This window comes from Sander vitreus, chromosome 3 (assembly GCF_031162955.1).
Source record: "Sander vitreus isolate 19-12246 chromosome 3, sanVit1, whole genome shotgun sequence".
Taxonomy (NCBI): domain Eukaryota; kingdom Metazoa; phylum Chordata; class Actinopteri; order Perciformes; family Percidae; genus Sander; species Sander vitreus.
Window position 1 is genome coordinate 29,634,860 of NC_135857.1, and position 27,116 is coordinate 29,661,975.

At 40.3% G+C, this 27,116-nt stretch overlaps 1 protein-coding gene across 1 annotated transcript; it reads left to right on the forward strand.

The window, feature by feature from the left end:
* The first annotated feature begins 1,095 nt into the window (after nt 1–1,095).
* LOC144513437 (ATP-binding cassette sub-family G member 4-like) lies at nt 1,096–26,091 on the forward strand. The gene is made up of 15 exons (XM_078244517.1): nt 1,096–1,181; nt 10,477–10,733; nt 15,846–15,963; nt 16,665–16,797; nt 17,210–17,260; nt 18,056–18,201; nt 19,319–19,442; nt 19,655–19,769; nt 19,887–20,029; nt 20,902–21,000; nt 21,195–21,363; nt 21,496–21,596; nt 22,365–22,523; nt 22,614–22,732; nt 24,871–26,091. The coding sequence occupies exons 2-15, from the start codon at nt 10,490–10,492 to the stop codon at nt 25,094–25,096; spliced, it is 1,947 nt and encodes a 648-aa protein (XP_078100643.1). The 5' UTR covers nt 1,096–1,181; nt 10,477–10,489; the 3' UTR covers nt 25,097–26,091.
* Nucleotides 26,092–27,116: the final 1,025 nt, after the last annotated feature.

Here is a 27,116-nt window from a genome sequence, read left to right on the forward strand (position 1 = left end):
GTACATGTTTAGCCATAGATTCAGTCTCTGAGATATGCAGTCCTTGTTGACGAGTCACATCTTGTTGCCATGTTTGTCACATCCGCAAAGACTCTGAGGAATTTAACGGTGCCTCCTGCTTCCACGGGATGTGTCAGATCAGCCTGTACATGAAACAAACATGGGAACATACATAGGTCTACTGAATATGCCATTGAAGTTCCAAGACGGCAATAGGTGGTATTGTGTAAGATAACTACAATGAATATTGGGACATTTACATTTTTTTTAAATTGTTGAGGCATTTGTGGATTGATAACACCAGATAGTGAACAGTTTTGATGAAGTCTTTATATGCTAACAAAAAAAAAAGTAAATACATGACTCCAGGACGTTTTCCAGAGCCTTCAACCGCATCGCATGATCTTTGTCAGTGGATGGAGTTTGCACAAATCAACATAGCAAACGGAGCATACTTAAACCGAGCAAACTCCATCTGCTGATGAAGAACGTGCGACGGGATTGAAAGCTCTGGAAAAATGAGGCAAGTGCAACTAGAAATCAGATTTATTTATTTATTTTTTGTGAAACTACTCCTATAACGTCAAGAATACATTTCCACTGACATATTAAAACTGCCATTTCACAGATTTAAATGTTTTCACCAATTATGAATATTCACCAACTTGAATATTGGTGAATATTCAAAATTGGTGAAAACAACATAAAGGACATAAAGGCTAGCAGAAATTACTACTACGACTACTAATAGGCTAATAATAGCCTGACACCCTGCATCTTGGTCCATTACTGTATAACAGGGTACCTTTACATTACCTAATTTAAGATAACATTGAACATTTATGACATATACGGACATAAGCTTACACCTGTCACCCATGATGAAGATTATAAAAGCAAAAATACGCAGAAAAATAACAGAGGAGTCATTCTCCCCTCCATGTGACCCGGCACTGACAGTACAGTAGGGTCTGTACAGTAGTTCAGTGTCCCTCCTCCATCCATCCTGCTCGGCCTCGGTCCCGGCCCCTCCACCCCCTCCTGTCCCGATCCGCCCTCTCTACTCCGGCGTGCAGCGATGCTGTAGATGCGGCAGACCGGAACCGACACTGTTTGATATATACTGGATGCAGCAACCGGGGAGGATAACAACAGCCTGAAAGACACTGCGGAGGACAACGGTAGGCTACTTTATTCTACAGCCGTCAATGTAAGCTCTTCATTCAGCTCCTCTCTTTGTTTTATTAGATTCAGAGTATTACTTATCTTATATGACTCATCTTTCCATGTAGTGGAAGTGTCACCGTCCAGGTTGTTCTCCTACTCACTCATACAAATGTATCTTATCGGAATGTTCCGTGTGTTTGCGCAGTCCTTTTAACAAGCTTTTAAAGCGGAACAAGTAGCTAGCCTAGCTATGCTAATTGTTACAGGAATGTATTAAAGTCAAGTAAAGAGCATCAACATGGGTAAAAGTCGATTAGAATACACCTGACATTTATTTTAACATCGTGTGTGCTTTGCAGTAGAATAGTTAAAAGGGTTGGGTCAGATTATTTTTGAAATGTAGTCAGTTAGGCCACTTAATACAGTTACATGGCAATTTTTGTAATTAGTAAAGTAATCCCTTGGATTACAAAAAATGAATAACTACAGGGTTTACTTTAAGATTACTTCAAAATAAAACACTGCACTTTATAGGCTACTAAAAAGTGGACACAGCCACAAAAGAGTTTCACAAATATATATATATATATATATATATATATATATATATATATATATATATATATATATTTTTCTTTCAACATCTCAAAACATTTTCAATGCAAATAAAAAGCATTTTTTCATATTCAGCATTTACAGTTGGTCAAATCAAATGACCCTTACAAAAACATGTTGGCACAAACTGCAGTTGCATTGTGCGTATTCTACATCATGTGGGATGCTTTTTCTTTTTTTGTAAGTTTTTGTTGCTGCTGTTTTTTAATCAAAAGCCACGGGCACTTTGTTCTTATAACACAAGAGGAGCACTTACTTAAAATGTCCATCTTCCATATTCAATGTGAATCAAAAGGAATAAAAACTCCATTTGATATACAGTAGAACATATTCAGCATTTAGAATTGGTCAAATCAAATGACCTTACAAAAACATGTTGGCATAAACATCAGGTGTACTGTAAAGTTCCATACATTTTAAAGAAGCTGTACTCAACATTCAGAACATTAATATAGCAGCAAACAAATATTTGCTATGTAAAGATATAGTGGCGTAATGGCGTCCTGAGCAGAGAATGAAGTTACACTCCCCTGTGTGTGTTGTAATCTGAGTTTCTTCTGTTCTGTTTCTTTGAGAGCCATGTGGAGACAATCCCAGACCACTTTTTTTTCAGTATTTCGAGTGCAGCACCTACCTTTCAAATGTAACTGGGCTGATTATAGTTACTTATTTTCTGTAATCTGATAAAAGTAATCCTGATTACATGTAATCCATTGCAACCCAATTCTGGTTATGTATCAGTCTATAATATTACTTTAAAGAGAAAGAGTAAGTTTGTGAAATCGTGTTTACCTAATTTGTCTTATTTTGGCTAATATAAATGATTGGCTGACCGAGAGTTACTGTCCACCAAAAGACTTTGACTTGTAAAACAAGAAACTCTGATTCACTATCTTTGTCTAGGCTATATTATAGTTGATTCATAAACTACACTAAATTTATAGTCAGACTCACACATACAATTAACATTCCATGGTCCTTAAGTGAAAGAAAACAATATTTTACATTTCATATTAGCTTTCATTTGCAGTGTCATCACTCTCATTGCAGAAAATTTGCTCTTGAAACATTTAAAATAGTAAAAAATATTAAAATAGTTAGTTTGAGAGTCTTTACACAACCCTTACCATGTATAAACATTTTTGATAAGGCTCCCTTAAATTAGCTTCTTTTTTAACAATCACTTTTAAAACATAATTTTGGCATATCTGTAGTTAAATTGTCATTTACCTGCTGACATATGCCAATAATATAGTCTTTTTATTTTTAAACGTATGACTCATTAACTGTTCAGCTACAATAGTTTGCTACTGTACATGATTATTCCACCTTCATCATGAGAGAGAAGTGCTGTTGTAGCTTATGAAGCCTCTGGGCTGTAGCTCTTGCTAGGAATGTATGTGAGCTTGTAGGTTTTTTTCTGTCAAAGCCTCTTCAGTGAATTAGCTCTCATTCTTATAAAGTCATGAGAGACCAGCACTGGTAACCAACTTCCCTGAGTCTTAATATCCTTATGTTCAGCCCTCTCATGTTATGTAAGAACAGCCAGTATTACTTGGAGGCTGCTGTTCACTGGCAGAACAATCAGACAGTATCTGAGGGTTGAAGAGGCTGCAGCAACCACGTCTTCCACTTATCTTAAAGTTAGCGTTCAGTTGACAACACAATGCTACCTCTTGCAGTGCACACAGTACTTAGACAAGACTCACAGCAGTCTGTGAGTCATCTTTCGGCATATTTAGAGGTACTCACTACCTCTACCTTCAACCTACGCAGAACGTACATGTTCTCATTTATGTACAGTTGTGAGGTGGGAGGTTGTGAGTCTCAAGTAGCATTGTTAAACACAACTTATTTGCCACTTTTATAGGAAACACATAGCCGTTCTTACTGAACGAATACACATTTTATACCAGACCACAATACAAAAGGTTTAAACACTCATTCAAACTTGTGGAAGAGTCATTACTGAATTGCAGATTTTTTTAAGAAATGAGTTTTCCCACAAAGAAGAGATGCCATTAAAGATGGAATCCAAATATTATCAAAAGACAAAAATTATGGTTGTTCATCACCTAGATCAAGCTGTCAAACTACTAGGCAGTGCTGATCAAATATGAATCAAGATTCTCTTACTGTATTGCATATTTCTCGCCTCAGATGTTTTCAGAAACACATTTTTGTTTGTATTGTTTAGCTGTAATTTAAAAAAGGGTTTGTGACCCGGCCATTTTTTTCCCGATTTAAAACGGACCAAGCAATCCCCTAACTTGCATGTGTTGCTCAGCACTATGTCCCACATTTCGTTGCTCTGATTGGTTGTAGGTTAAGTTTCGTTGCTCTGATTGGTTGTATGTCTATCCAGTTGTGTCCAAAGGCCGTTGATAACACCACTTGGAAATTGAAAATGAACTGAGAGGTTCCAGACAATGCCATGCTAGGCCTTTCAATATGTTGATGTTGTTGTTTGTTGTTGTTTTGTACTTGAACTGTTGTACCCTGTCTGCACAATACATTCACCCTTGGGTGTTGATGAAGAAACCTAACTTAACCTAATTCTTAGCCCCGTGCTAAGACTCCAGTTTTCCCAGGGTTTACAGTGTTGTAACAGACAATCAGATCCTAGATTATTAGACATTTCACACTTACCACGTAGTATATGGGATATCCCCAGTGGGTGTAAGCAGATGCAGAGCAGCATTTTCCCTGACATTTTACATCCCCAAAAAATGGTTAAAATCACCTCCGTAAATAAAGGTCATTGCCAAACTACGAAATATTCATCATATTCCCTCTCAGCCTCATAAAAATGGTGATGGACCATCATTTTCAAGAATGTCCAGGGCCTGGACAGTGACAGAATTCCTGAACTGCTGAACTAAAACATCAATCAAATCACTATTTTCTGATTGAAAAGATACAGATCATTGACATGACTTGATGGCTTAGTGTGGACGGATGGCCAATACATTGAGAAAAATGTGCATTTTTAGATTAAGCTGGCATAGTGTGACGGTAGTCTTGAGGGAATAGCATGACATTTTGGGAGAAACACTTGTTCGCTTTTTTTGCCAGTCTTGTCGCAAGGAAATCTCTGTTCCCAGCTAAGAATTAATTCCAACTCATGTTTTCAATTTTCCATTTTTATATGGATTAAGCACCAGAAAGGGGCCGGTAGGCATATTTTTTTTTAAATCTGGTGTCAGCCAGGCTAGCTGTTTTCCTTTGCTTCCAGTCTTGCTGGACTGAGGTGATAATAACCTTAGGCTTTCTGTAACCTAAGGTCAGCATTAGACCAGGGCTCAAGAGTTGCAAGTGTGGAAAGCCTAAATGATGGTGCGTGTTTGCTGTAAACCAGTGGTTTTCAGTCTTGTTTTCAGATAGACATATGGCGCACGAACTGTAGATTAGACTTCTGTTCTGAGTTCATTTCAGTTAAACCAGGAAATTGGCATGATTCCTTATCATCCCCTTGATGTCTCCATTTAGCTGCGTGGAATGGGCCGCTTTATTTGATTCTAATGGGCCTTTAATCCAGCTGTATTTGGGGCATCAAGTCGTGGAGTCAGATACAAGTGTGGTACTGTAGATAATCTGTAGCGGTAAGATCCCAGGTCACTGAGTTCTCTGCCTCTCCTCGCTATCCTCTTTGGACCTTACCTCTCGTCTAGAACAGCGCAGTCCCATCCAGGTTGACTCGTGACACGTTGGCATACATAACATGTCTCTCCGTTTCCCTGCCTCGTTCTTATCAGGACCATTTGACACCCAGAAAAGCCTTTTCTTTGGCTTCTCTCTCCTTGCTGTCAGTGAAATGTGCCTGCGTGGAGGTGTGATCTGGAGGGCAAGTGAAGGAGCAGTCAATTCCCATACATTAGCTTGGCTTGGTGCTTGGTAGTGTACCTGAGTCTGCAGATTTTTTTCCCAGGCCCCTCCTGCTCTGAGCAGATCAAGGGTAGAAAAGAAAGTTGATTTTAATCCCCAAGGGGATTAAGAACCCCATGAGTAATTAAACAAGACTTCTGTCTCAAAAAGGACAAATTACTGTACCACCTCAGAGTTGAGAACCGTTTTTACAGTGGTCTACGCTGAACAAATTAGATTAGACGTATCTCCATTTCGATGATTGGTAATCACCTCGCGATCACAGGGGAGATTGCATATTTCTGCTGCTTAGAGTCCTGAAAGGACAATGGAAATGGATTTTGTCTGACGTTGATCATACCTAAGCTATCTTTTCCCAGGAAACATATATACATTTCCACTGAAGCTGGACTAATAAAGATCACCAGTAAAAGTGTAACACCATGAACATCAAGCTGAACTGACTATACTGATCCACAGTGTCAATGACTACATTGGTAGCTTTTTGCTTTTTAAATCCCCTGAAAATGATACTTATCAGCTCAACTGGTATGTGTGGTACCTTATTCTGGGATAAAACTTTCTGAAAGATCAAGAAAGCCACAGAAACAATCATGATGTGCTAACTGTTGCAGATTGATGGCTCCTGACGTATGTTTGAACCTTATAAACAGTGCAACTATTATTTTCAACATTTTATAATCTGTTGATACTGTCAATCAATTATTCGTCTGGTTGGTAAAATTGATGAAAAATGCCCATCTCCCCAGTCTAAAACCCATTCATTGTCATACTGACGAAGCTGGAAACACCTATTTTGGGACATTTCTGCTTTATAAATCACTAAAACGATTAATTGGTCAATGACTGCGGAACATTCAAATTCATTCAAATTCATCATCATTTGGAAGTGTATAATTGTATTATTCATCGATGTGAAGCATCTTGATTAGGTCTAGGCATATATGAATATAGGAGATAGGACAGGATCTCATGGAGTCTAGACAATGGTGGAGTAGAGCCAGCAGGTGGTTGATGGAAACACTTAGTTGACTCCCTCTGAACATCCTGGACATAAATGGTGGTTATGGGAAGGTGGTGGGTATTGCTATTATGTAATATTTAAAGGGAAAAATCCAAGGACTGAAAGATTATTGGCTGGAAATGGAAGAATAGTGACAACATAAAGTGACAGAGAAGAATAGAACAGGAAGAAATAGCAGAACAGGAATAGGAATAAAGGCAGAACACTGTAAAACTTCCGTCAGAGCTTCATTGAAATGAACCAAACTGAACAATTTGAATCATCAAATTGATTGATTGGTAATTTCCACCAATAATTTCCCTTTATTACAGTGCAAAATGTAGTTTGAACATATGAACGATATTAACTGCAGATGCAAAACTTGCAAAATGTTTGATTTGATTTCAATATCCTCTCCTGGTAATTTAAGGGTATGAGTCATGTTTTTATGGTCATGTTTAGATAACTCAAAGCTCTTGATTAAAAGGAAAGACAATGTCATCTTGCTTAATTATTAAAAATGTCAATGGTGACTTGAAGTAGGAGACACAATGCCAAAACTGGTCTCTGTGCTGTTTAAGTTCTTGTACGCCCAACCACCCGCTGCTACCTCTTCTTTATGTTTTTCACTGCAGTATAAGAGCATCACACTATGCCTATACTGAAGAAGAAAAAACCTTGCCAGTGAGTGTAATCCAGGCAGCTGGAATTGTTACTTCATGTGAGATTTGCTCACCCCTACAAGAGGCCTGACTACAGATGTCTTCATCATAAGTGATATTGAGCTGCCTGTGCTAACCTGGCAATAGGTTTTCTATTCAGACACACGTACTCTCACACAAGCACACACACACAAACACACACACACACACACACACACACACACACACACACACACACACACACACACACACATACACACGCTTATTGAGACATACTGTTACTCACCACTGTCTCTGCATCATCTACACTATGCTGACATGGTTGCTTTATGTGTTCATCTGTCGATTGACAGTGAAGCACTGGTGAGGCTCAGCAACAGAACTGTTTGTGAGAAAACACATTGAAAATATCTGATATCTTATATCCAAATAAATGGCACACGGGGGTGACGTATCCAGAGCCCCAAACGCATAGCTACCAGCGGAGCTAACTGGTAGATTAAACTGTCGTCATCTGTTTAGCTCACCTCTGGCCCACCTATATCAGATACACCAATGTGATTGGTGCAGTTCAGCTACAAGGGCATAGTTAATGTCAACCTGATCTCACAGAATTCTGTGAAATGAACACGGCCCTTTAACTCAAAATCTGTGGCAGTTTCACGGAATCGCAAAACATTCCATGATGGGCCCACGGAAGAATTCCGTGAAATGAACACGGATTGCCGAAAATTCCGTGATGGGCCCACGGAAGAATTCCGTTAAATAAACACAGCCCCTTAAGTTAAGGAAAAGGTCATGGGTGGGCTTACGGTTCCGTGACACGTGGGAAGAAAGAAAGCGACTTTAGGAAACTTGACATGCGGAACACGAACCCCGGTCTCCTGGGTGAAAGTCCTGTGTTTGACCCATCCACAGAATTTCAGCCTTACATAGTACTAACATAGTCGCTCTTAATGTTACGTCATCTTCTCATTGACTTTACATTGGCATTGTTTTCCGTGGTGGCCACACGGATTTTTCACACATTCCGTGTCACCACCACGTAATGCACTGTTAACAATTCGTGATCATTTCACGGAATTCTGTGCGACCAGGCTGTTAATGTAGCCTGGCTCCGCCCTCCTACATAGTTCCGCTCAATTTTCATTTCCCATTCAGTACTCGCAGTATATTCTTGGGTTTTCTCCGGCCAAATATTTGGCGGTCCAATCAGCGAACAGAGGGAGTGGCTGAGAATGATGACGTTAGGACGTGCGCGAGAAAGATGCGAGCTCCGTTGTGGCAGAATATCCAGAAGTTAAAGCCCGAGCAAGAACAGTATTTGCTGAGTTGTGTTTCCCACGGGGTTCGGGAAAAGTTCGATTTTCCAGCTCGCTCCGTTAGTGGTGAAGGAGTTGGCTGAGGCTAACGCTAGCGATGCATATGCTAAATATAAGTCGATAGTTGTCGGTGTCCTGTCTTGTTGCACATGCGCATGACATACGTCACGACCCAACGTTAGCGATTGGTTATGGCAGATCCAGAGCGTCTCTGGGCAGATCCAATAGTTTTAAACTTCAACAGAGTACCCGCCTTCAAGGAAGTTAACACTTGTCAATGGAGAGTGGCCAGACTCTCTGTACAAATGAAATGTACGAGAGTCTGGTATGACCAGGCTATAGTTAATGAGCATCATTACTCAATGCCAGAGTGACTCGCTGAGCAAATTCAAATTGTGCTCTCGCGAGAACTCTGGATTTCCAGGGTATCTATGCCCAACATTTCATTGGAATTCACTCACCTCACTTCACCCTCAGATTGTCCCAGCTACCAGCACCAACACTTTAGCCTTTGGTTACAATAAATCACATCATCGTTATGTGGTTTATTTGCGTTTTCCTTAGGCATTCTTTCTGCAGCGTCATGAACTGTCTACACATTTGCACTGTATATAAATGAAATGCCAAAGGCATCTTTTTTGCACTCTGGGCTTTACAGTATGTTGCCAGCTTTGAACAGATCATCTCTCTGGAAGCTGAACAACATCCTGCTACATAAGTTCTGTATGTGTATGTATCACGTCTATGTGAGCATGGGTGAGCATTCTGTGTGTAAAGTGGTCATGTTCTTATGGTGGCAAGGACATATCACCACCACTAAAGCAGATACATATGAAAATCCATGCTTACCTCTTTGGTTGGATTTTTGGATACTCCAGCAGTGAAAATGGAGTAGGATTAACAGCCTCACATTGTAGTGTGGACGGGGAAGCTGAGCTTCAAAAAAAAAAAAAACGGACACATTATTTAGAATCCAAACATAAAGGTGTAGCCGTGTTTGTTTTGGCATGTCTCCCAGTGGATATTCTTTGCCTTCAAAAGCAGTTCCACTTCATGACCAATCAACTGTCACACTCGCTCATGATCTGTACGCTTGCTGTGTTAGCAACAAACAATGCTTTAAAAAGGGTATAAGGTAAAAGTATTCTGTTTTTTTGGCATAAAGCTAAGCTGCTGACTGGCTCAAATGCCAGCTGTTTTGTTTCAGTAGGGGGTTTGAAAACCTTTATTTCAGTACATGACCTCCAAATATGTGAGCAAGGCATCGAGTCCCCACTTGCAGGCAGTGGTGGAAGAAGTATTCAGATCCTTTACTTAAAGGCATACTATGTAACTTTTCCCTCTTTGGTCCACCTACAGGTTGTCTCATTGGAACTACAGCTCGCACGGCTGCATATATTGTTGGGTAGTTTAATTTATAATAAAATATTTATATTTTTAATTTTTATTAATTATTTATATAATTTTATAAACTACATGTGTTTTTTGTTCAAAAATCTGAATTTGTAAGCAGTCAGATTATTGTAGTGGAGTAAAAAGTACAAAGTTTCTCTCTGAAATGTATAGTGGAGTAGAAGTAGAAAGTGGCATGAAAAGAAAAGACTCAAGTAAAGTACAAATACCTCAAATTTGTACTTAGGTACAGTACTTGAATAAATGTACGCAGTTACATTCCACCACAGGTTGCAGGTGTAAAATTAGACATGTCAGCATATAATGAAGCATGACTGAGCTCTGTTCTTTTTATTATTTTGCCCATATTACCTCTACTACCTTTCATCTTTTTCTTTCTTCTCCCTCTTCCCTACCCCTCCACCCACAGACAGAGAGCTGGTATGGACAATAAGGCGTTGGAACCTGAGTCTGTGAGTGTCCACATGGAGGAGGCCATCATGTGTAATGGAGGCAGCCAGCCTCAGCAGCAGCAAGAAGCATCCATGTTGACCCACCTGAAGAAGGTTGAGAACCAGATCACTGAAGCACAGCGTTTCTCCCACCTACCCAAGCGCTCAGCCGTGGACCTTGAGTTCAACGACCTTTCCTACACCATCCAGGAGGGGCCGTGCTGGAGGAGGAGAGGTAACACACATCTATCCATTCTTCAGTTTGTAAAGGAGTAAAGATCTAGGCTGTACGAATGTACCAGGTACTATCTAGTCTCGCATTGCTAGACCTATCTCCAAAGCACTGTGGAGGAAGGTCTGGCCCTTCCACACATACAATCCTGGATTGGAGAAAAAACGGTCAGGGGTTGTTTGCATTTCTTTAAACCAATCGCAATTATCTTGGGCGGCACTAAGCTCTGGACGCAGCGACGGGGGCTCTGCAAAATGGTCGGGAAGGAACGTTTGCACCCCGCAAAAGAAAACGCCACATACAATATTAAATGAAGTTAACTGCTCACACAATACAGTAACATGAGCTATATAAATTAGCTGGATACATGGTTAAGTGTAATCTGCTGTAATCGCTGTGTGTATTTTGTCCATGGCAAATACCCGCCAATAGGACATCCCAGTTAGATAGTAAATATGCTGTAAACATATTCCTTGTAAATCTTTACAATCATATTCAAAAAGAACCAAGCAGGCCTGCCTTGTTGCACGATCCAAATTTTCATCACATCTTGCCATTTTCACTGTGTAACGTTAGCTTGCTAGCTCAGAGGTTCCGGTTGCTATTCCTGGATGCGACCGGAGTTTAACGTAAACACAAAGAAAGCGCAAGGTGAGGGACACTGGAACTATCCGGTAAATGAACCGTCGCCGATCCAGACTAGGTACCATCTAATTGTTACCAAGACGAAGAAGATGACTTAATGTAGATACAAGATCGAGCATGCACCAAGCTTTCTCAAATTTTTCAAGTCTGTGAAACTTTACTGAAAGGCTGAACAGCATTCTTCCAAAAAATATTCCCTCTTTTGGTGTTTTGATGATTGTAAAACTAAGTCAACAATATTCACCTGTATAACACCTTTCTTGTAAAACCGTTCACCCAAAGCAGTCATAACGAGAGAAGTGTAACGTTTCCCACTTCTCCCAAAAGGGAGAATGGTTGGAGACCTGAGTGGAGACCGTTGAATGCTGTAAACGAGCCGGTCTCTATCCATGAGTCTGATGTAACTGTATACTGTGTGCATGTGTTTGAGTACATCCTCTGAGGTTTCCAGTAAGTGCTGCATTGTCTGAGACAGTTTAGGTCATCAATAATGTAGCTGAGGGGAGAGGAGAGGAGAGGAGAGGAGAGGAGAGGAGAGGAGAAACAGGGAAGGTGAAGTGACATGAAGTGAGGTAGGGTGGGTTTAAGGTCTGAGCCAAGTTTTCCAGTAAGTGCTGCATTGTCTGAGACAGTTTAGGTCATCAATTATGTAGCTGATCTGGTAAGCCGAAGGATAGAGATGAGAGGAGAGGAGAGGAATGGAGAGGAATGGAGAGGAGAGGAGAGGAGAGGTGAGGAGAGGAGTGGAGAGCAATGGAGAGGTGAGGAGAGGAGAGGAGAGGAGAGGAGAGGAATGGAGAGGAGAGGAGAGGAGAGGAGAGGGGAGGAGAGGAGAGGAGGGTGAAAAGAAGGGTGTGCCAACATCCATTAATCTAAATTCCTTTCAACCTTTATAGAAACTGCAAGTAAACACTTACTGTAGGTGAATAACAAATATATTCACTTGTGATTGCTGTGCTTCTCAGTATGAGTCTTTTTTTATTTTATATGCTGTAACTTGTTTTTTCATAGTTCCACAGTACTGTTCTCTAAAAACCTCTTTGACTGTGTGTTTGCACAGCCACAGTACAGAACATGTCACAGCAGTTGGTAAATTAGTTTCTCAGTGTTTTTTTCCAATAGTGCTATGTCTGTGGTTTCGAAGGGTTCTGATAGCCATCATCAATTAATATATCCAATTTGTTGAATATATACCAGCAGTAGCTGAGAAAGTGAGTCAGACAATATGTTTCGCCATTATACTATATTTTATGCATTCTCCATACCTCTTATGTATGTGGTAATACATAATACGTGTTAATAATAAAAGACATCTGTTGTTATCTGGCCCAAATTATAGCATTTTCTAAATTTGGCATAGCATCTATTTTAAGACAAAGCAATCATCTAAAATGACTCAACTGCCCCACTTTTGGGAAATACAAAACATATTCTGGGGAGCAATAAAGGCATGTTTGAACACTCCCAGCAGCAAAGTAATATCTTGGAAATGTGACAAATATTATATATAACTTCTCTCTCACACAAATCACAGCACCAAAACATAGCTGAGCAATGGCAGCAGAAGGTGTATGGCTTGCAGCTAACTAGATATAGACATGAGAATGTATATATGTATAGAGATATTATTTGTTATGTACAAAAGCATTAATGGAATAAAATAAGAACAACAATCTGTACAACTTTCATATTATCAGGCTCCAATGCGTTTTCTTTCTGTTTTACAAAAACCACTGTGGCACTTGTTAGCTAGAAGTACACATCTTATTCCTTGAGGAAAAACTGAAAGGAGCAGCAACTGTAATGATTAAAAATTAGATGTTTAAAGACATATCCCAAACAGACCTCAGTGTTAATTATATTTAACCGACATGTGACAATGTGATTGAACATCTAATATCCTGTTCAGAGTGACGAGAGCCTATCCCAGTATGCAATGAGCAAGAGTCAGGGTACACGTAGTCTATATCCTTGACGTTCCACTTCCGGGATTGCTCCGTTGCCGACGGAAATTCCGCCGGATTTCATGAATTTAGGCCGGATATATGTTGCCTTGGGCTTCCTTTATGTTGGCATTTTAAACTCTGGTGGATCTATGAGGACTATGGTTAACCGCTCCTCAGATCTCTGCAAGTTAAATCCCGACAGCTAGCTAGACTATTTTTCCAATCTGAGTTTAAGGTACACATGTTCCACTAAAACAAGTTCCTTCCCGAGGCTATTTTGGAGCGGCACCACGGCTTTCCCCGGTGCCTAGCACCACCCAAGATGATTGTGATTGGTTTAAAGAAATGCCAATAAACCAGAGCACGTTTTCCTCCCATTCCGGAATGCTGTATGGACTAGCCAGGGTGGAGGGTCTGGCAAAGCGAGACTAGGGTACACCCACGCTGAAATTGCTGGCACGGTGAGCTGGCACAACTGAGGCTGCGTTTCATTGGTGGTCAACGTGACTTCGGGTGAGTAAACAACGATGGTCACTCCAGAAGTGGATATCACCCACAATGCAATTCTAGTTATGCACTTGTTGTGCTTAACAATAAGGAAAATTGCATGACATGAACAGACATAACATAAAAACAGGGTTAGAATGCCATAATTAATGGAAAATAAAACACACTTGAAGCCGTAGCGCTAAGCCTATAATTTGCGGTCGATCAGTATAGTTTGCGCTGAAAGTGAACAAGGGCAGGTGTGTTCTATTTTAATCCCCCGCTCCTGCCCTGTCCACTATCACTCTGCTATCCAAGTGGCCTCCATGCGGCATATGTCGATAGGTAAAATCAAAGGGCTGAGGGCAAGTGAACGAGGGGAAGTGGAACTCATGAAACGCAGCCTGAATGTTATCCTTCCTCTGTTGTTTATGTGATCCTCACTTTGTACATCGTAGTGGTCCCTCATTTATGCCGTGATGACGCATGAGAGTCACTGAGAGTTGTTAGTTGTACAGACTGAACATTCACTGACAACCGTACATTTTCTTGCATAACCCTTATGTGTTGGCACCCTGCTGGAGAAACCACAGGCAATAGAATTCTATAGCACAACTCACTTTACTTGACAAAAACGTTTGGCACACAGGTAATCAGTCAGAGGTAAAGGCAGACAAATATGGTAGGGAGAAGGCTAAGATGAGGTCAGGTAAACAAGTAGAGATAAAAATGCTGGAACACTTGACACTGGGTACAAAGACGAACTGGCATCAAGAGAGGGAAACAAACTGACTAAATACACTAGGGAGAGAGGATAATGAGGGACAGGTGAAACTTATCAGGCCGGGCAGACAATCACACAGGCAGGAACACACAGCGGCAGGAAGTGAATTTTCTGAAACAACAGGAGAGGTGAGTATATCAAAATAAAACAGGAAATGATGAGTGAATAAATGACAATGGAAAACATAGGAGCAGGACAGGATATGACAGCTGCTTCAGTCCCATTCATCCATGTTAAATATATTTCTTTTTTGAAAACCAGATTTGAGTAAGGGCCTTCTTCTAGGAAATGAGCAGTTGATTTTGTGGACACTGACTATCAGCGTAGTAAGATATTAACGGGGTGGCAAAAATCTAAAAAATCCTCCAACACACTCATGTTTTAATAAGGACAGCCAAATGAATGACATAGAGAGCAAGAACCATACACACTAGACTCAACCATGCTGTTTAAAGAAAAGGGTGCTGTCCGATGATGTCGGATTGGGATCTTAGGGTTGTGGCTAGTAGGGATACAGCCAAGGCCAGAAGTTACGCAACACCTTGCAAAATCTAATCTAAAATAATAATATAATTTTAATACTTTCACCAAGGAAACGCGTGTTCATTCAACAGGAGTGTTTTAATCCAAACCATGGTCTTTTTCCTAAATCTAACTCGTCGTTTTGGTGCCTAAACTTAACTGTCGTCGCCACTTGTCACACCTAAACACTGTAATGTATCCCTTCTAGCCTTAAAAAACATCTATTTGATATGACCACCTGTTTGGCCTATTTTAAAAACTCTTTATTTTTGACAGTTAGGACAGGGAGGACTGTTGTTCATGAGCAACCCCTGGATTTCTAGTTCCAACAGCAAAAATCTAATTGTTTCTGTTGTATTTTCTGCAGCATAGTACAGACACTGCTCCTCTCAAAGGTTGTAAACAATATCTTGTTGAAAGCTGACGCAGGTGAGTGCTCAGTGTTAATGCTGTTAGACTGAAGTGCAGCATTTGATACTGTACAGTGTGAGTCTCCACTCTCCACACTCACAGACTAAAGCGGTGGGTCAGGGACCGGTTCTTTTCCTGTTTGACCGAGAGGAAGTTCCTACTACATTTCTGATACTTATGTACTGAAAAGATAATGTTAACAGTATCATTATGCTGCCTTTCGATATAAATAAAGATATTTCTAATTGTTTGTGTTAATCATTTTTAATCTTATTATTTACTCTTTCCAAAGTGTATGTTTGTCCTGTTTGTTGTTGGCAGGTTTCAAAGCCTTGCTGAAGTGCCTGTCTGGAAAGTTCTGCAGTCGGGAGCTGATAGGAATCATGGGGCCTTCCGGAGCCGGAAAGTCCACCTTGATGAACATTCTGGCTGGATACAGGTGAGAGTGCCAAAATTCCCTTCTTCTCTCCAGTTATAGTAAAAGCGTTGTCGATATCACAGCCTCGATATTAGATCGTATATCGATATATATCTCGTCTAGAAAAGCCATTTGTGGACAAAAGCAGCACAATTAGGAGAAATTAGTTTTTGTCAGGGGGCAGGTGAAGCATGGACCCAAATGCAGTGAATTTAATTTAAGCAAAAGGTACAACAAAAAGTGTCCTGAAGCAACAGGCAAAATATGTTTCCAAAAAACACTGAGGTTAGAAAAGACCAGGGAACACAGAACAAACTGGAACACCGACAACAAAACACACCAGACACGCGAAACCACGACACGACAGAACTCCACAATACAGAACAATGATCCGACCAAACACCAAGGAAACAGAGACTAAATACATAGGGTAACAAGGTTAAACAAGGAATAGGTGACACAAGGGAAAGGAACAGGTGTAACACATCAGGGCTGGGCAGACAATCACAAAGGCTGGAAACACAAAGCAGGAAGTAAAACAAGACAGGACAAGGCAGAAAAACAGAGACTTCAAAATAAAACAGGAAACACTAACAACAGAAACTCACAATCATGACAGTTTTCATCACAGGCAATGTATGGCATAGATTTGTGTATCATGTGTTCAGTCTATTCCTTTTTTGAACTGTCCAGTATGTGTGTTTTTCCATCCTGCCGCCCAGGGAAACAGGAATGAAGGGTCAAATCCTGGTAAATGGGAAACCCAGGGACCTGAGGACATTCAGGAAAATGTCCTGCTACATCATGCAGGAAGACATGCTGCTGCCACACCTCACTGCACGAGAGGCCATGATGGTGAGCTGTTACAGCCAGGAACATTTAAACTCATCCTCAGAGTGGGTTATTATTTTGAAGCTTTATGGTAATGATGATATTATTTTATTTTTGTATTCTGTCTGAACCTGTAAGGAAATGAGTGAAAGCTATTGCAGGGGTGTCGGACTCGGGGTGGAAAGGGGACTGAGTACTCAGGGCCCTCACGTGAGGAGGGCCCAAAAAGATGCTAGAATGAATAGCTGTGGATGTGGGTAGGGACCCATAGAGAATGCCTTTCCACAGGGCCCAGTATTTTGTGCTACGCCCCTGAGCTATTGTGCCAGCGTGCTGCAGTGATTGGCTTCTGACCTGAGACTGCCACTGATCTGTACAGTTGTTAAATACCTGTTGCATTATATAATTAGGACACATTTTTCCCTCTTTGCTGCAGGTTTCAGCCAACTTAAAGCTGAATGAAACTATGGATGTGAAGAAAGAACTGGTGAGCTAAACAAATAACATCTACTACATACACAGAAAAAAAGGTAATAACGTTAACACTTCCACTTGAATACTGAATCCTGACCTTAAACATACATAATTGATATATAACCTTTACCAATCACTGTTAATATGGAGAAATGCCCACTTTCTTAAAACACTCTGTGGACACCCATACGTATGTACTCAATTTGGATTAAGACCAATCTTTCAGGTACATATACAGTATGTAGGTAACATGAAGTGCAGTACCACTCAGGTGTAAAAAGTATTTTGATTTCCAAAATAAATCTATCAATCAAGAGGACATGTTGGCTTTACATTCTGACATGCAAAAAAAGCTTTCACCAGTTACAACAGCTAACATAAATGCATACATTGACTGTCCCTGTCATTACTATGGACATCTTTATTAGTCACAGGCACCTGTTTTCAGAGAAAAACTCTCCGATAAAATATAATAAATATTTGTTTTCTGACTCTTTCTGTTATGTAGCTCCAAATGACCATAATATATTTGTGTGGATGTATTATCTTGTTCACTATCAATGACTCAGTGATTATGTCATCAAGCATTAATAAATACTTCTAGCTTCCAAAATTCACTTTGCAGTCTATACTTACTATACTATTACTTAGTCGTAATGGCATGTTTATGTTTCTGTCTACATCGCTTTTAAGCCATAGTTTTTGGGAACAAATGTAAAAAAAAAAAAAAGTTTTGTATTTGCAAACTGACCTGGTGAAACTGGCAGGTTGTAAATCTCCTTCTCTCTCTCTGACTTTCTCTGTCCAGGTAAATCAGATTCTGACTGCATTAGGGCTCCTTGGCTGTGCTCACACTCGTACCAGCTCACTGTCCGGTGGTCAGTGTAAACGGCTGGCCATCGCCCTGGAACTGGTCAACAATCCTCCAGTCATGTTCTTCGATGAGCCCACCAGGTGAGACGGACAGATGCGGATGTGCTGGTGATGGTTAAATGTAGACTTAAAAACAATTTCGAACATATGACATTTTACTCGTTTGAAATGTGCTTCCATCAAACACGTGTGTTATTGAAAATGCTATGTACAGTACAGTTTGACCATCACCAAATCAAGTCAGTTGACTACTTCTGTTGTGTCCAAAGTAAACAGAGTGTTCGGAATACAAAATAAAACTCGTTTTGGTTGTTTTTTTTCTAGTTTCTACTGACAATATTAAGGTTAATGGAGAAATTGTCAATGTGAACATTGGGATTGAAAATTAGAATTTCTTTTGCAGCCAAAAATGTAGGCAACCCAAAGGCTGTTTTAGTTCATCCAACGAGCTCATCTGACTGCAGTCTTGTGACAGTTGGAAATATGGTGTTGGACTGACTTTTAAAACCCTAACAATTATATTCAGTGATACCATCTGGCAAGTATGAGCGGTTGGGCGCTCTGTAGTTTCGCTTTGCCAGACCTTCCTCCACAGCACTGCGGAGGAGGGTCTGGCTAGGCCACATAGCATTCCGGTATAAGAGAAAAACGTGCTCTGGCATTTCTTTAAACCAATCACAATCGCCATGGACGGCGCTAAGCGTGCTACGGTGCCGCTGCAAAATAGCCTTGGGAAGGAACTTGTTTTGGTGGAACATGTGTACGTTCAAAGGTTGTTTCAGTCGTGCAACAGAAAACTCCGATTGGACAGGTAGTCTAGCTAACTGTCTGGATTTCCCCTGCAGAGATCTGAGGAGCAGTTAACCATAGTCCTCAGAAATCCACCAGAGTTTAAAATGCCAACACAAAGGAAGTCCAAGGCAACTAAATTCATGAAATCTGGCGGAATTTCCATTGGCAATGGAGCAATCCTGGAAGTGGAACGTCATGGATATAGACTAGGCGCTCTGGGACCCTAGCTCTGAGAAATGAGCTCTTGCAGAGCAGAATGAATAAAACATCTCAACATAATTCTCAAGTTTCTCTCATGGAAACCCCAATAAGAACTACTACTCGTTTATGTCTTTGCCTCAGATTACTTCCCAGTTGCTCATTAATGTTGTCCCTCCGGCATGTCTCTTTCTCTCTCTCTGCTCAGTGGCTTAGACAGTGCATCATGCTACCAGGTGGTCTCACTAATGCGCTCTCTGGCGCTGGGAGGACGGACCATCATCTGCACCATCCACCAACCTAGTGCCAAACTGTTTGAGATGTTTGACAAGGTACAAGTCTGTCAATATGAGTAAATGAATGGGTGGCTGGACATTCCAGTTTCTGTTTATGTTATGAAAAGCTGTGGTGCATGCCAATACTGTAACATTGTACACAGGCACCGGCTGTTAAATGAAACGTCCTCTGTCAGTTGGAAACTTTTTGAAAAGTAATTTACTTGTCAATTTACTTGTCAACCTTGAATCATTTTGTTCCTCCACAGCTTTACATTCTGAGTCAGGGACAGTGTATCTACAAAGGCACAGTCCCATACCTCATCCCCTATCTGAAGACTCTGGGCCTTTATTGCCCAACCTACCACAACCCTGCAGACTTCAGTATGTCCACTTCACATTTATTCATATATTTGCTACAGTATTTGCTGAAAATGATCTGAAACATTTCTAATTCCTTCATTATCTGTATCTCTCTCTCTGCCTTTGCCTTTGCTTCAGTCATTGAAGTTGCATCAGGAGAGTATGGAGACTTAAACCCTGTGCTGTTTGAGGCAGTCCAAGGTGGAATGTGTGCATTAGAGGAGAAGAAGAACCAATGTGATAACAATGGCCAGTCAGTCTGTGCAACAAAGTGCCCAATGGTGTGTAGTAGATGATGTGTTGCCATACTGCGGTTAAGGCTGGATTACCAACTGGGCAAAGCAGGAAACTGTCCTAGGGCCTTAGCAGTTCACTGTGTCGCAAATACTGTTTTGGTAAATTGATTCATTGCAAATTAGTTTGGCGTTATGCACCACAAGAACACAATATGAACTGAAAAGATTTGTGCTGTGATTATCTTCATTGGAGGGGACCCTGTATCATAGTCAAGTTTTAATACCTTTTCATTTTCAGGTTGATATTATGCTCGCAATACATATTCTTTTAAGAATAGTACATTTGGGAAAGGCATAATGACCATTTCTGGATTTCTGTTCACCAATTCAAAACTAAAGCATTTTGAACATGCTACCGGGGAGGATTCGTGACTCTGACCAGCTTCTTCTCCGTAGCATAACATAAACTCATACGCTTGTTGCATCTTTCAGGAGAGACCTGCATTTCTATGTGAAGTAACATTGATTAAGTAATAACATTTTCAATGGGAGTACAGAACGGGGAAAACAAGTGGGCTGCATAGGAAGCTGGTAGGTGGATCTTGTTACCTTTGAACTGTTTTCAGACCATTTCCTGGTTGTAGCTTCATATTAACAGTACAGGCATGAGAGTGGTATCAAACATGTCATCTAACAAAAAAGAATGCAAAAAAAAGCCAATTAGCATTATTTGCCAAAAATATTCCTTGTCATCAAATTATCACCTGGTTTCTGCAGCAACATTTTTGCCCAACAGTCAGTTAATCCAGCCCTGACAGCAGAAGGTTGTGTTGTGCTGCACTTTTGTGATGTTGTCTATAATTATAGACACATTTTTCAATTATAGTTATGAGATGATCTGCTTCTATTTCCCCCAGGATGCCGGACACATAGAGAGACATACTTTTGCCACAAGCACACTAACACAGTTATGTATTCTCTTCAAGAGAACCTTCATAACTATATGTCGAGACCAGGTGGGTGACATTTGTTCAGAAATATTGTATAAATATTATAGCTGTGCACTGGTTCCAAACACATGGAAAAAGTCCTGTCCTATCTATAAGATTAAGTTACAAAATTAAGAGACGTTACCTGTAAAAATCAGTCAGTTAATCATCCAAGTCTGAGACTGCATGTTTATTTTTTCCTGCTTTTGTTCTGTTCTCAGGTTTTGACCCACCTCAGACTGATATCCCACATCGCCATAGGTGTGTTAATAGGCTTGCTCTATCTGAACATCGGCAATGATGCCAGCAAGGTCTTCAACAACACCGGGTTCCTCTTCTTCTCGATGCTCTTTCTCATGTTTGGAGCGCTCATGCCAACCGTGTTAACCTGTGAGTCTGATGGAGGGGAGGGAATTATTTAACATATTTAAAATCCAATTTGTGCCAATCAACAAGGCCCCATTTCAAAATCCTATATGTTGTGAATTGATATTGACATATGTATGTGAATGGTTTTGTTAGTTCCTCTGGAGATGAATGTGTTCCTGAGGGAACATCTGAACTACTGGTACAGCCTGAAAGCCTACTACCTGGCCAAGACCATGGCTGATATCCCATTCCAGGTGAGCAGGCACTGTTGGGGTTGGAGCGATGGGTTGGCTCACGGAGGACCTGAGTGCTGACAAACTTGTTGTTACACACAGGAAAAGAAAACCCTACATAGTGCCCCACTGCACTCCAGTGTTAGTTGAAGGTACTACCTGGTTGTTGCAGTGGATTACACTCCAGTTAGTTAGTTCAAGTGGTTCACTTTTTTTCTTCTTTACAAAGTGGGAAAGATTCCTACATTATTCAGAGGCTGGCTCCAAAAAAAACTAAACACACATTTTTTCTGTAAATATACTAATATAATATTGCGTTGCATCATGTTTCTGTGCGCAGGCAAATACGTTGGATTGTGTGTATTGTATGGTAGTCTATACTTCTTAAAAAACCCTATTATTGCATACCTTAACAGAACAGTTAACCCCCAACGATCATAGAAGACCATGTTATCCCCCATTGTCCGATAGTAGTTTCACTGTGTTAACCAACATCATATATGTGTGATCTGGCTCTCTGAATCCTAGTTACATGAAAACAAGGTGTGTTTTGTTTGTCCTTGTACATCATACATACTGTATTAGCAGATTTTAATTTTGAAGAAAATTAAAATTTCACATCTTTCCTTTAATGGAATTTATCAGAAGCAGGCCATTAACACAACTTTTGCGTGTTTAGCTGTGGCCAGCTTCAGTACAGTATCAACGGGTACATTAGATAAACAAAAGATTCATTTTGGGGTAAATTGTTCCTTCACTAAATAAAAGTAAACAATGGTGTTATTTTAGGTGATCTGCCCCATCATGTACTGCAGCATCGTGTACTGGATGACGGAGCAGCCTCCTGAGGCCAGCCGCTACCTACTCTTCATAGCCTTGTCCACGTCTACCGCCCTGGTAGCCCAGTCCCTCGGCCTTCTGGTTGGGGCTGCCTCCAGCTCACTACAGGTACTGCATGCCTGCATTGTTAAATATAGGATTTCTTTGCTCATGTTATAAATATAAGACAGAATATGTCCTCTGCATCCTTATACCTAGGTAGCCACATTTGTCGGACCTGTCACAGCTATCCCAGTGCTGCTTTTCTCTGGCTTCTTTGTGAACTTCGACACAATCCCCAAGTATCTGCAGTGGAGTTCCTATGTGTCTTATGTCAGGTGTGTACCAGAATCACTACTGTTTGTTAGCATGGGGGATTAGGAATTCCGATGTTGGTCGTTTAGTCTGGCCACAGCAAAACATCATGTAGAATTTCTATTTATTACAACCTGGGTCTTATTTCCATAGATTTGGCCATTATTTCTATTCTCACCAAGTCATTATTTTAAGTCTGTGAACGCAGTAACATCACTAGAAATAACTCAGCCTCACTCCCAGGTTAGCCTAGGACAAAGTATTCTTAGTTTATTTGGAGAAAACGAAAATGAGCTGCAAAACTATTAATTAAACTGTGCATTGACTAACTTACTGGACCAACTTTGACCTTAGACGATGGATACCCAAACTGAACCCGACGGGTACGGAGGGATATTTAGAAATTATGTTTGGGTTCGGGTCGGGCTCGGTCACATCAGCGTGATAAGGCATTGACATTTTAAATTTAAAACAGCTTATTATGTAGGTGCACGCCTGTGTTAATGTGTGCTTGTTGCCCTGTGTGCGCTGATGCGCTCATCTGTTGACATTTCCGAATGCCTTCCTACAGTTGCTTAATAAAAGTGGGCTTTCCACACAAACAAACGTACATGTGTCAGTAGTATGAGAAAAAAATTTGATTTTAACTGTGTCGGGCTTGGGTCGGGCTCGACATAAATATCTTAATGCCTGTTGGGCTCGGGCCGGGTTCGGTTACTGCTCTGTTGGAGGCGGGCCGGGCTCGGACAGAAAAATGCAGCCCAACCGCACTCTATTTGACCTAACCATACTTACTATAGCAGTTATCGTGTGTAACAAGAGACTATTACAGACTGGCAGTTCTCAGTTTTAGAAACAGTTCACACTTTCCAAATTGAGAAAATATCCTTCATTGTTCAAGGGGTGGCTACGGCAAACTCAATCAGATTTTATACCAAAATAAATATTGGGCCTCATGCAACATTTTCATATTCTTATCCTAATTACAAGAGTTCCAAGTCACCAAACTAGCTTAACTGCCCAAATCTTTTGTAAATCGCTCGTTTCAGCCTGATGAATGCCACCTGTTCATGCAGAGGTGCCTGTTAATTGATCATTAACATAATCAACACCTCTAAATTGCTATGCAAGGCTGTCTTTCACTTTGAATCTCAATTAAGCAGTTTGGATCATGTTTACAGCTTGTCAGTTAACAATCGTATAAGTGCTCCAACTGTCTGAGGTTGATTTCTAAGTAGTAGGTTTTGTCTAAAACCACTATCATTTCAAAATGTTCCCCTTCACAAACATTGTGGCCCATAAAAGCACTGTCAAAAGCAAATGTCTAATTGTACTGACCTCATGGACTCAATACTTTGGGGTGACTTCTCTTCAGCACCACACAGGACAAAGTTGCGTTTTTAACCTCTTTACCGACAAGGCTCTATAGGATTACCAAAACCATCAGTATGTTGTTTGTTCCATTTAAAACGTACACGTTGTGCACTGCTATGAAGATTGTAGTAGTAAAAGAGCTATTAGTAGAGCTGAAGAGTTTGTAGCCTTGTTTAACTTTTGAGCTATTTCGACTCAGTATCGGGTTGGGCTTTGTACCAAATTCAATACTTTTTATTGCCTCTAAAGTATCGAGTATCGAAAAAAGCCTCGTCATTCAATACCCAATTTCAATGCCTCAAGAAGTCAATCTCATCAGGGTCAGTGAGCCAAAAAGCATGCAGCATGCTTCTACCAAGATCTAATATATATATATATATAATATATATATATATATATATATACTATATATATATATATATATATATAATATATATATATATATATATATATATATATAATATATATAATAATGTCTGTGATTGGCTGTTTAGCGTTACACGTCGTCGTCGAGGCACACAGGAAAAACTCTACATTACACAGAGACGGGGCTCACATAGACGAGCTGAAAAATAAATAAAAAGATTTGTGCCGTAACGTGTAATATCTTTTTGTTTTATAAAATTGGAATTGAAAAAATCGTTCAGGAACCGGTATCAAAGTCACAGTATTGGTATCAGTACCTGTATCGAAAATCTTTGAACGATACACAGCCCTAGTTTCGGGAGATGATTTACTTACTATTTGCAATTATGAATTTGTCTCAGTGTTTGTATCTCTCCCACAGGTATGGCTTCGAAGGGGTGATCCTGTCCATCTACGGGATGAACCGTTCAGAGCTAGAGTGTCCAGGAAAGGTGTGTAAGTTCCAAAAGCCCGAAGAGGTTCTGCAGTTATTGGATGTGGAAGACGCAAAGCTCTACATAGATTTCATTGTCCTGGGCATTTTCTTCATCATTCTACGGCTGGCCACCTACCTTGTCCTCCGCTATAAGGTAAAGTCCGAGCGATAGGTTTCGCTCGGCTCTCCTTCGAAATCTCAAGGCCCTCCCTAATGTCATCCCAGACCTCTGGTCTCTTTTCTGTGCACAGAAAACAACCTCTCATGTGGGAATTTGTTTCGTTTCATTGTACGCATTGCTGCTTAAAGGACAGAACATCAATTCTGATCTGTTCTACTGCCAACAACTGTGCAGTGACTGATGATGCAGAGCAGTGAAGAGATCCTCTTATAAATCTACATATACCTGTTTTACCTCAGACATCAGGACTTAATTCCTGTGCACAAAGCCAGATCAACAGAAGGGCAAAGAGACTGAGCCACATTCAGCAGCATGTATTGTACGTTTCATATTCCTGCAAGACAGAAATGTTTTGAGAACGAGGCGGATGTGATGTAGTAGTACTATGGAGCGGACAATCATGTTTATTCTACACTGTGTGCTGTGACTTTGGTCCACAAAACTTCCCCCTTGAGAAAAGCAAATACAAACAGTGTTTACATTGTTTTGTTAGTCAGAAGAACAAAAAAAACAGATAAATGGTTGCACTGGAGAATGAGTGTGATGTATTGTGCCTGAAAGAGTGAACACTGGGGGAAAAGCAGTTTGTTTGAGGTAGTTGTCATATGATGGAACTTGGGTGACAGTTTGGAGTCCCGAAACATTTACTTCCTGTGTATGAAAATAAAATCAACGTTTGAGCTAGATTGTTTTTTAACGTGTGGATAGTTGTAAATTAAGCTTTATCATGATTGTCTATCGAGATTTGGTATTTTTTGTACTTCCGTAATATAATCTGAAATCTTTAAAATCTCAGTTATAATCAGAATTGTTCAACCTTAATCATTTTATACTATGCTGTATTATCTTTAGTACTGTATTATATGCAAATGTGATTATATAGATGGATATAAGCTAAATAGATTATGTAATTGCTGTATCCTTATTTTTTTGTGTCCACACTACATCCAGTAATGTCACAAGGACACAACATGCTCATGCAATCGTGTTTGGTGCTATCTGAAGTTTTATGTTATATTTGAATTACATATATATATATATATAAATACAGTATATATATATATATATATATATATACTATATATGCCATAATATATGTATATATATATATAATATTGCTTTTATTTTCAGCCAACTTAACACGCGTAAAACGTTGTATGAACATAAAAAAATTAAACTACTAAGAACTAAACTGAACAACGTTTCACAGACATGTGACTAACAGAAATGGAAAAATGTGTCCCTGAACAAAGGATGGTCAAAATCAAAAGTCACAGTCAGTATCTGGTGTGGCCACCAGCTGCATTAAGTACTGCATTGCATCTCCTCCTCATGGACTGCACCAGGTTTGCCAGTTCTTGCTGTGAGATGTTACCCCACTCTTCCACCAAGGCACCTGCAAGTTCCTGGACATTTCTGGGGGGCATGGTTCTCGCCCTTACCCTTCGATCCAACAGGTCCCAGACGTGCTCAATGGGATTGAGATCCGGGCTCTTCGCTGGCCATGGCAGAACACTAACATTCCTGTCTTGCAGGAAATCGCGCACAGAACGAGTGGTATGGCTGGTGGCATTATCATGCTGGAGGGTCGTGTCAGGATGAGCATGAGGAAGGGGACCACATGATGGAGGAGGATGTCTTCCCTGTAACGTTCTGCAACTTTTGATTTTGACCATCCTTTGTTCAGGGACACATTTTTCCATTTCTGTTGGTCACATGTCTGTGAAACGTTGTTCAGTTTAGTTCTTAGTAGTTTAATTTTTTTATGTTCATACAACGTTTTACACGTGTTAAGTTGGCTGAAAATAAAAGCAGTTGAAAGTGAGAGGACGTTTCTTTTTTTGCTGAGTGTATATATATATGTGTGTGTGTGTGTGTGTGTGTGTGTGTGTGTGTGTGTGTGTGTGTGTGTGTGTGTGTGTACACATGTATATATATATAGAACATTATGCATCTGGACTGTACATTACAAAAATACTGAGCATTTTGAGAACAACCAAAGAAAAATTAT